General features: G+C 53.5%; 1 protein-coding gene across 3 annotated transcripts; it reads left to right on the top strand.

The window, feature by feature from the left end:
- Positions 1–16: 16 nt before the first annotated feature.
- Positions 17–9,999, top strand: PRRG2 (proline rich and Gla domain 2). Of its 3 annotated transcripts, XM_010351084.3 has the most exons (8): positions 17–103; positions 810–875; positions 1,775–1,872; positions 2,117–2,289; positions 2,469–2,508; positions 7,214–7,349; positions 8,867–9,013; positions 9,332–9,998. In XM_010351084.3, the coding sequence occupies exons 3-8, from the start codon at positions 1,788–1,790 to the stop codon at positions 9,348–9,350; spliced, it is 600 nt and encodes a 199-aa protein (XP_010349386.1). In that variant the 5' UTR covers positions 17–103; positions 810–875; positions 1,775–1,787; the 3' UTR covers positions 9,351–9,998. The 3 variants fall into 3 exon arrangements, with proteins under 3 accessions (XP_010349386.1, XP_074242179.1, XP_010349383.1); XM_074386078.1 differs by lacking the exon at positions 810–875 and having other exon boundaries at positions 26–103; positions 9,332–9,999; XM_010351081.3 differs by having other exon boundaries at positions 26–875.
- Positions 10,000–10,105: the final 106 nt, after the last annotated feature.

Raw genomic sequence — 10,105 nt, 5'->3', positions numbered from 1 at the left:
TCCGCCCAGCCGAAGCACCGGAAGCAGAGGTGCCCCTAGTTGCGGAAAGTGCCTCGCCCGGCTTGCTCAAGTCCTCTCTTCTCCTCTTTCTCCCTCCGGAAACGTGAGTGGCAAATCGAAGGTTCCGGTTATTGAAACTGGTGGGAATATGGGGAACGCTTAGTATGTACTAGGCATTTCCCAGGGAGCTAGTTTTTTCTTGTTTGATGCCCAGGCTTTGAGTCTCTGCAAGCCCCAATTTAAGGACTAACCACTTCCCCTAGAGATTAAGAAGTCCTCTTTCCCAAATATCCACTTTTCTTGCTGCATCTTAAAACACAATGGAGAGGGGACAGCTGGCCCTCCCATTTTATAGACAGAACCATTGGAAATGGAAAGGCAAAGCCGTTCCAGTCGCCCTCGGGAAACGGGGATTTACTGCGGCACTACCCAGCTGTCCCAGGAACTACGGCACCTCGTTCCCGCCAGTTTCTGAATATCTAGAGACCCAGACGTTGATTTTTCTAGCTTGGCCGGGCGAACACCTAGAGGACAGGCGGAGCGGTTAGGGGCCGGGAGGAAAAAGGAGGAGAGTCGAATCCCAGCTCCCAAGTGCCCCAAGGTATTCGACACCTTGGCTCCCCCAGGGAGCTCAGGCCTTTTAAGTTCTTTATCCTAAGGTCCCTTTAAATACTTTGTCCCTTACCTGAGTCCCGCCCAGGGCAGGTAATAACAAGCTCCGCCCCTCTGCCAGAAACCGGGATCGGGCCTGGTTACCCGGAGTGGGGCGCCCCTCCTCCCCCTCCCCTCTTCCCTGTCCCCCTTCACAGGTGGCTGTAGCTGGCCAAGGAGGTCCGGATTAAAGAGGAAGGGGCAGTGCTCACAGGTCTGGGCAGGTAAGGGAATGTTCCTGGAGGAAGAGCTTGGCTTGGGGACCCAGGCATCCTGGCTCCCCGCCCCTCTGAGACCCAGAAGTCTGGGGCTCCTAGGCTTAGGAGTCCAGGGCCCCTGCCCCCTTAGGTCCCTAGACCCAAGAATATATTTAATCCCCGGCCTCTGCCTCTGTCGTAATCTTTGTTGTCTGTGCATGGATGTGACAATGAACACAGAAGCACAAGTGGAAATTACCAGGAAGGAAGGAGTCCAGATCACCAGTGGACATGTTTATGAGCACCTGGGTCGGGTGCTGTAGACACAGTAGAGAAAAAGATAAGCTCCCTGCTCTAGTCTCTGGCAGACACTGCCTTCACTGAAATCTTGGCTCTCACACTTGCACACTGTGTGACCTTGGGCAAGTTAATTTACCTCTCTGTGCCTCAGTTGTCTCTTCTCTAAAATTGAGGATAATAGGATTCCTGGCTATGTGTGGTGGCTCATGCCTGTAATCCCAACACTTTGGGAGGTTGAGGCGGGCCGATCACTTGAGGTCAGTAGTTTGAGACCAGCCTGGCCAACACGGTGACGCCCCATCTCTACTAAAACTACACAAATTAGCTGGGCGTGGTGATACGCGCCTGTAATCCCAGCTACCCAGGAGGCTGAGGCAGGAGAATCGCTTGCACCCAGGAGGCAGAGGTCACAGTGAGCTGAGATAGTGTCACTGCACTTCAGCCTGAATGGCAGAGCGAGACTGTGTCTCAAAAGAAAAGTAAAATGAGTTTATATAGGTAAACAATGTCTGGTTGTGTAATTGTCCACTGTTATTATCATTATGGACCGCAGAGGCCAGTCAGAGAGACACTGCCTCACTATGCAGGGACTGAGACCCTGTCAGCTCTAACACACCTGCCTCTAGGTGTCCACAAAATATGAGGGGCCACCCCTCTCTGCTGCTGCTATACATGGGATTTACCACCTGCCTCGATACTTCACCCAGTGCGGAGAAAGACCAAGGTGAGTGTTTGGGGGAAGTAGTGTCCAGGCACTTGGCCTTGACCTCCCCGGACTCAGGAATGCCTGCCTCTAGTCCCCACCTCTTCCAGGAATCCAGGACCCGGCCCTTTCCTCCTTCAGACCCAGGAGTCTGGATTCCCAGCCCTTACTCCTTCCTCCAGGACCCCACTGCTCCCCATCCCCCTATGACTCCGGCCCTAGGGACCCTCCGTTTTTCTCTCTCTCACGTCTTTGGGCCCCGAAGTCTTCCTGGGTCCCCCAGAGGCCCAGAGCTTCCTGAGTCGCCGTACCCGGATTCGAAGAGCCAATCACTGGGACCTGGAGCTGTTCACGCCGGGGAACCTGGAACGGGAGTGTCTGGAAGAGAAGTGTTCCTGGGAAGAGGCCAGGGAGTATTTTGAGGACGACACTCTCACGGTGACGTTACGGCCCCCCCCCCCCCCCCGTCTTCTCCATACCTGTGGGGAGGTTGCGGGGACGTTCTGGCCCTCAACTCCCTCCTCCCGGACTCAGAAATCAGGGTGGGCTCGTTTGGGTTGTGAACATCCCAGCTGAATTGCTGCTTTTCCTCTTTTTCCCACTCCTCTCCCTTCAAGGAGCACTTTTGGGAGAGCTACATCTACAATGGGAAAGGAGGTGAGTGAGGGGCTGAAGCCATCTTGTTCTGTGCAGCTAAGGCAGTCCCTTCCCAGGGAGGACAAACCGATGTCCTCCACCCCAAATTAGGGACAAGAATTGTCTGCCCCCCATTTCTGTGCTCCCTGAAGCTGGCTACTAAAGGAGTTCCCTCCCTTAAGACCGCAGCTTGATGCGGGGCGCGGTAGCTCACGCCTGTAATCCCAGCACTTTGGGAGGCCGAGGCAGGTGGATCACAAACTCAGGAGTTCAAGACCAGTCTGGCCAACATAGTGACTAAAAATACAAAACAGTTAGCCGGGTGTAATGGTATGTGCCTGTAATCCCAGCTACTTGGGAGGCTGAGGCGAGAGAATTGCATGAATCCGGGAGGCAGAGGTTGCAGTGAGCTGAGATCATGCCATTGCACTCCAGCCCAAGTGATAGTGTGAGACTTTGTCTCAAAAAAAAAAAAAAAAAAAAAAAAGACCCGAGTTTGTCTGAGGAGCCCCCCACGTCTTATTATTATTTTATTTTATTTTTATTTTTATTTTATTTTATTTTTTTTTTTGAGAAGGAGTTTCGCTCTTGTTACCCAGGCTGGAGTGCAATGGTGCGATCTCGGCTCACCGCAACCTCCGCCTCCTGGGTTCAGGCAATTCTCCTGCCTCAGCCTCCTGAGTAGCTGGGATTACAGGCACGCGCCACCATGCCCAGCTAATTTTTGTATTTTTAGTAGACACGGGGTTTCACCATGTTGACCAGGATGGTCTTGATCTCTTGACCTCGTGATCCACCTGCCTCGGCCTCCCAAAGTGCTGGGATTACAGGCTTGAGCCACCGCGCCCGGCCCTATTATTTTATTTTTAATTATTTTTGAGATAATAATTAAAGTCACCCAGTTAAAATAATTGAAGCACCCAGTCGCCCAGGCGGGGTGCAATCTTGGCTGAGTGCAACCTTAACTTCCCAGGCCCAAGCGATCCTCCCACCTCAGTCTCTAGTTTAACTGGGATTCCAGGCACACACCACAATGGTAATTTTGGTAATTTTTGTAGAGACGGGGTCTGTGTTGCCCAGGCTGGTCTTGAATGCCTGGTCTCAAGCAGTCCTCCTGCTTCAGCCTCCCAAAGTGCTGGGATGACAGGTGCCAGGCCCCACCATATCTTATTGGATGCAGGTCCCGTGTCCCTAGGAAGGGAAAAGTGTTAGTGGAGGGAAAGGATAGAGCTATGTGGTCTGTCAGGCCTTCCGGCTCAAAGTGGGCAGCCCCACCCGGGTCCAGAGTAAGTGGAAAGACCAGCCCCTCGGGCGGTTTGGTTGCTGGGGACACTGCCCTCCAGCAACAGGACCAAGGGACGAAGCCTGCCCGTCCTCACCTGCCCATTTTGCCCCCCACAACCCCTCCTCTGAGTTCCGAGGTCCTATCTTGTTGGCAGCCTTGTTGCTAAGGGGGGCTGCTCCTTAGCAACGGGGCCTGGCCAGGCCAGACCAGACGAAGAAGCCTGAAGCTGTACCTGGCTGCTTTCCCCTCCCCCACAGCCCCATCCCAGCAGCTGCCTGGTTGCTAAGGAGGCCTTCTCCCTAGCAACCTACACCTAGCCAGGCTCCAGGACCCAAGGCCTTCTGCCCACTGGAGGACCACCCTCTGGGCCCCCGATGCCCCACCCCCTTGTGGCCCAGTTGCTAGGGGTAGATGCACCTTAGCAACAGGCCCTAGGTCTGGACTGGCGCCTCACATTGGAGCCTGGTTGCTAGGGGAGGTAACTCCTTCCCGACAGGCCTCGCGAGGCCTGGGGGCTCCCTGAATCCACCTGAAGGTAGCCGAATCAGGAGAACCTGCCTTCTGAAGCCTTCCTTGTGCTTTTTTCTAAAGGGGCTCAAAAGTTTCAGGTTTACTGCGGCCGGATGCGGCGGCTCATGCCTGTAATCCCAGCACTTTGGGAGGCCGAGGCAAGTGGATCACCTGAGATCAGGGGTTCGAGATCAGCCTGGCCAATGTAGCGAAACCCCATCTCTACTCAAAATACAAAAATTAGCTGGGCGTGGTGATGTGCGCTGTAATCTCAGCTACTCGAGAGGCTGAGGCGGGAGAATTGCTGGAACCCGGGAGGTGGAGGTTGCAATGAGCTAAGATTGCATCACTGCACTCCAGCCTGGGGGACAGAGCAAGACTCCATCTCAAAAACAAAAAAAAGTCTGGGCTTTCCTTTTGGAGGAAAGCCCACCTACCTAGTGCCCATAGAAATTTCCCCAGGAGCAAGCAGCAGCAAGGCTTCCCCAAGCCCAGCGGCTCACTCTACCCCCTTGTCCTGAGACTGGAGGCCTCGGGTTGCAAACAGGCCTGCACCTTAGTGACAGGTCAAACAGGAGTTCTAGATTCTCAGTTCTATTTTTAGGGGTCACCGAATTCCTCATTTGTTTTTTGTTGTTTTTGAAATGAGGTCTTGCTCTATTGCCCAGGCTGGAGTGCAGTGGCACAATCATGGCTCACTGCAGCTATGGCATAACGACGGCTCACTGCAGCATAAGTGATCCTTCCAACTAAGCCTCCTGAATAGCTGGGATTACAGGAACGCACCACCACGCCCAGATAGTGAAAACAAATTGTTTTTGTAGAGATGGGGTCTCACTGTGTTGTCCAGGCTGCTCTCGAACGCCTGAGCTCAAGTGATCCTCCTGCCTTGGCCTCCAAAGTGCTGGAATTACAGTCATGAACCACTATGCCTTACCAATTCTTCCATTGGTAAGTGAATTTTTTCCAGCTTTCTGGTAAACTCAGAAATGTTCCTGTCGATTCTGTTTTTCCTTCAGAGTTCAGGCCTTGCCAATCCATGGCCTGGTTGGTAAAAAGGAACAGCATTCCGGCCGGGCGCGGTGGCTCAAGCCTGTAATCCCAGCACTTTGGGAGGCCGAGGCGGGTGGATCACGAGGTCGAGAGTTCGAGACCATCCCGGTCGACATGGTGAAACCCTGTCTCTACTAAAAATACAAAAAATTAGCTGGGCATGGTGGCTCGTGCCTGTAATCCCAGCTACTCAGGAGGCTGAGGCAGGAGAATTGCCTGAACCCAGGAGGCGGAGGTTGCGGTGAGCCAAGATCACGCCATTGCGCTCCAGCCTGGGTAACAAGCGAAACTCCGTCTCAAAAAAAAAAAAAAAAAAAAAAAGGAACAGCATTCCAGAGGGGACAGTTACCAGAGAAAACACTGGAACCTCCCCCTTCTGTCCCCCCACCAGTTAAATCTGCAATTTTTTTTTTTTTTGCATTTTATTTTTTGTATTTGTTTTTTATTTTCCCTTTTCTTTTTTAAAATGGAGTTTTGCTCTGTCACCCAGGCTGGAGTGCAGTGGCACAATCCTAGCTCACTGCAGCCTCTAACTCCTGGGCTCAGGTACGTGTTACCAGGCCCCACTAAACCTTTTTTTTGAGACAGAGTCTCGCTGTGTTGCTCAGGCTGGGGTGCAGTTGTGTACTCCCAGCTCACTACAGCCTCCACCTCCTAGGTTCAAGTGATTCTCGTGCCTCAACCTCCTGAGTAGCTGGAATTACAGGTATGCGCCACCACACCTGGCTAATTTTCTATTTTTAGTAGAGATGGGTTTTCACCATGTTGGCCAGGCTGGTCTTAAACTCCTGGCCTCAGGGAGTCCACGTGCCTTGGCCTCTCAAAATGCTGAGATTACAGGTGTGAGCCACTGGCCTCAGCCAGGCCCAGTTAATTTTTTGATTCCTTTTTTTTTCTTTTGAGATGGAGTCTCGCTCTGTTGCCCAGGCTGGAGTGCAGTGGCACGATCTCGGCTCACTGCAACCTCTACCTCCCGGTTCAAGTGATTTTCTGCTTGAGCCTCACAAGTGGCTGGGATTACAGGCGACCGCCACCACGCCCAGCTAACTTTTTGTATTTTTAGTAGAGATGGGGTTTCACCATCTTGGCCAGGCTGGTCTTGAACTCTTGACCTCGTGATCCACCCACATCGGCCTCCCAAAGTGCTGGGATTTCAGGCATGAGCCACTGTCCTGACCTTTCTTTTTTTTGAGACAGAGTCTTTCTCTGTTTCACAGGCTAGAGGGCAGTGTCAAGGTCTCAGCTCAATGAAACCTCCACCTTCCGGGTGCAAGTAATTCTCCTGCCTCAGCTTCCTGAGTAGTTGGGATTACAGGCACATGAACACTCGCCTGCACACCCAGCTAATTTTTTGTATTTTTAATAGAGACAGGGTTTCACCATGTTGTCCAGGCTGGTCTTGAGCTCCTGACCTCAGGAGATCCACCTGCTTCGGCCTCCCAAGTGCTGGGATTACAAGCATGAGCCACTGCATCTGGCCTGATCTCATTAAGTTTTCACAGTGGGGTAGGGGTTATGGATCCCATTTTTTTTTTTTTTTTTTTTTTTTTTTTTTTTTTTTTAGAGACAGGGTTTCACTATGTTGGTCAGGCTGATCTTGAACTCTTAACCTTGTGATCAGCCCGCCTCAGCCTCCCAAACAGCTGAGATTACAGGCGTGAGCCACTGCACCCAGCTTTATGGTTCCCATTTTACAGAACTGGCAGTGGAGCCTCAAAGAAAGGAATGAGGTAAATTGCCTGAGGTCACAGGGCTAGGAAGGGACCCCAGCTCTGCCTGCTTCATGGTCTGTTCTGTTCCCTCAGTGGGAAGGAATTTTGATGTTGGGGTGGGTGACAGTTCCCGAGACAGTGGCTCCCCTTCCCTGCTTCCCTGCAGGGCGTGGACGAGTCGATGTGGCAGGCCTGGCTGTGGGGCTGACATGTGGCATCCTGGTCATTGTCCTTGCCGGCCTGGGAGCCTTTTGGTATCTGCATTGGCGACGGCGCCGAAGCCACCAGCCCTGTCCCCAAGAGTAAGGGGGCTTCAGTGAGGAGGGGGTGTCGGTGGAGAGTAGGGGAGGGAGGAAGGGTCGACCCAAAGAGATGTGTTAAGGATTGGGGTCAGGTGGGCACTGAGGAATGACTGAGGACACAGTCATTTGGCGAGTGAGTCTGTGAGCTGGTTTGTGTCTGGTTTTGGTGCCTGTCTGTCGCTCTGTCTGTCTAGACGGCAGTAGGATCTCTATCCGCTTTTGCTGCCGGCCTGTCTTTGTGGTACTGGGATTACCAGTATCCGTGGGATTACCACTCTGGATGTTGTATCTGGTGGGCTGTGACCATGCAGCCTGTGGTCTCTGGGCGTCTGTGGAATGTCAGCTTCAGTGGTGACAAGTGCAGCACCTGAGTGGGGGTGGGAAATTGATGAGGAGTGCATCTGTGTTGTGTTCCTGTCTATATGGATGGGCTGAGTTCTGTCTGTTACTGTGTGTGTTGACCTGCCTCTCTGAAGGGGCTTTTTTTTGAGATGGAGTTTCATTCTTGTGGCCCTGGCTGGAATATAATGGCATGATCTCTGCTCACTGCAAACTTTGCCTCCCAGATTCAAGTGATTCTCCTGCCTCAGCCTCCGGAGTAGCTGGGATTACAGGCGTGTGCCACCACACCCGGCTAATTTTATATTTTTAGTAGAGATGGAGTTTCTCTGTGTTGGTCAGGCTGGTCTCTAACTCCTGGCCTCGGGTAATCTCGGCCTCCCGAAGTGCTGGGATTACAGATGTGAGACACTACGCCTGTTTTTTTTTTTTTTTTTGAGGTGGAGTTTCACTCTTGTTAACCCAGGCTGGAGTGCAATGGCGCGATCTCGGCTCACCGCAACCTCCGCCTCCTGGGTTCAGGCAATTCTCCTGCCTCAGCCTCCTGAGTAGCTGGGATTACAGGCACACGCCACCATGCCCAGCTAATTTTTTGTATTTTTAGTAGAGACGGGGTTTCACCATGTTGACCAGGATGGTCTCGATCTCTCGACCTCGTGATCCACCTGCCTCGGCCTCCCAAAGTGCTGGGATTACAGGCTTGAGCCACCGCGCCCGGCCTTGTTTTTTTTTTTAAGAGACAAGGTCTCACTCTGTTGCCCAGGCTGGAGTGCAGTGGCCCATTCACAGCTCACTGCAGCCTCAATTTCCTGGGCTCAATAAATCCTCCCACCTCAGCCTCCTGAGGACCTAGAGCTACAGGTGTGCGCCATGCACTCGGCAGGGCTTTTTCTCCATTGCTCTGCCTGTATCTGGTGCACATGAGTGTGTCTAAATAAGAGTGTGTCTCTTTGGTTGCTGATTTCTGTGTCTGCCTGTGTTCAGCTGCCTGTCATTTGAGGCGCTTTTCTGTGTGTAGGGCTAGGCTGAAGGTGACCCTCCTTTTCTCAGGTCCACCTCCCTTCCAGCTCTGTCCCAACGTCAGCCTCAGAGACTCTGTCTTCTAGATCTCCTCTTTTTCTCCCAAGTCTAGGTATCTTGTAAGTTGCCTCTGCTAACGGCACTTTTGCTGTCCCCAGGTCCGGGGTCATCAGCCCTCTGAGTCCTTTGAGCCCTCTGGGCCCACCGACGCCCCTGCCTCCACCCCCACCCCCAGGCCTCCCCACCTATGAGCAGGCGCTGGCAGCCTCTGGGGTACACGACGCACCTCCACCCCCCTACAGCAGGTATGGGGCGTGGCTTCTGCCCGGGGGCGGGGCGCAGAGGGTTGGGCACTGCTGGAGGTGGAACCTGGGCTCATGGGCGGGACTTGAAATTTGGGCCTTATTATCTAGGGCGGGGCTTGGGGCTTGGGGCGGAGCCCCATGCAATAGTCTAGGGGCGTGGCCCAGCGTTGTATGTGTGGAGCAGTATAGGAGGGTGGGGCCTGTGCCCAGAGGGTCCGGGATTGGCTGAGACGCCAAGGGCGGTCGGAGTGGTCCGGGTTGAGGGGGAGAAAAAAACAGCCGGATCTTTGACTCCCTAGTGTGTCTCTCCTCTTGCAGCCTCAGGAGGCCTCACTGAAGAGCTGCTTTCAGACCGGCTCTCCGAACCGCGACCCTGATTCACACCGGATTCCGGAAGCCCCTAGGCCTCGTAGACGCCGAAGCTGGACTTGGAGGGGGGAATAGTGAGAATAGGGGTCGTCCGGCCCGAGGCCTGCCCTGGCACACGCGTTTCCGCCGCGTATGGATATACATATGTTTTCGGCAACATATTCCTGTGTCCTGGTCCCTCACGGGCCCCCACACTCTCCTGACGGTGAGGGCACCGGTCACATCCCGCCCCCGTGGTAGGCAGACGCACGGGGAAACTCGTACCCAGGAGCGAAGTCCCGGCTGTGCCGTCTTAGGTGTGAGCAGACGACCTGTCCATCCCCTCCAGTGCCACACGGTACGCACAGGCACAGCCCTGCCTGTGCACACGCGTGTCTTCGTGCACTCCCCGTGTGGTACAGGGGCGCTTCCTAACCCAGGGAAAGAGTGGGGGGCACATTCGCAAGTGTGCTCGGTGCGGGCAGGCTTGCACTACACCCAAGGAGCTGGAGTTGAGCTGTTCCCCTAAATAAAAACCCTTCGGAAAGGAGACCAAATAAAGCAGAAACGATGCAAAAAAAAAAAAAAAAAATCTAATGACATGAATCGCGATCTCGGGCGCATTAGAACTGGTTTTCTGTGCAAACGCGCCCTACACCCGCAGGCCCCGCTCACTCTCTCTCTCTCTCTTTTTTTTTTTTTTTTTTTGCATTTGCACGGGATTGTGGGAGGAAGCGGAGCGCA

This window comes from Saimiri boliviensis, chromosome 14, assembly GCF_048565385.1.
Source record: "Saimiri boliviensis isolate mSaiBol1 chromosome 14, mSaiBol1.pri, whole genome shotgun sequence".
In the NCBI taxonomy this organism is placed as follows: domain Eukaryota; kingdom Metazoa; phylum Chordata; class Mammalia; order Primates; family Cebidae; genus Saimiri; species Saimiri boliviensis.
Note: the sequence above shows the minus strand (reverse complement) of the source record. Positions and strands in the feature narration are given on the sequence as shown.

What these genes read in the sequence shown, in the direction of transcription:
- PRRG2 (XM_074386078.1), top strand. Translation starts at nt 1,788, where the DNA reads ATGAGGGGCCACCCCTCTCTGCTGCTGCTATACATGGGATTTACCACC. An exon ending in CAGTGCGGAGAAAGACCAAG is followed by an intron (nt 1,873 to 2,116) that starts GTGAGTGTTTGG and finishes TGGGCCCCGAAG; the next exon opens with TCTTCCTGGGTCCCCCAGAG. An exon ending in CATCTACAATGGGAAAGGAG is followed by an intron (nt 2,509 to 7,213) that starts GTGAGTGAGGGG and finishes GCTTCCCTGCAG; the next exon opens with GGCGTGGACGAGTCGATGTG.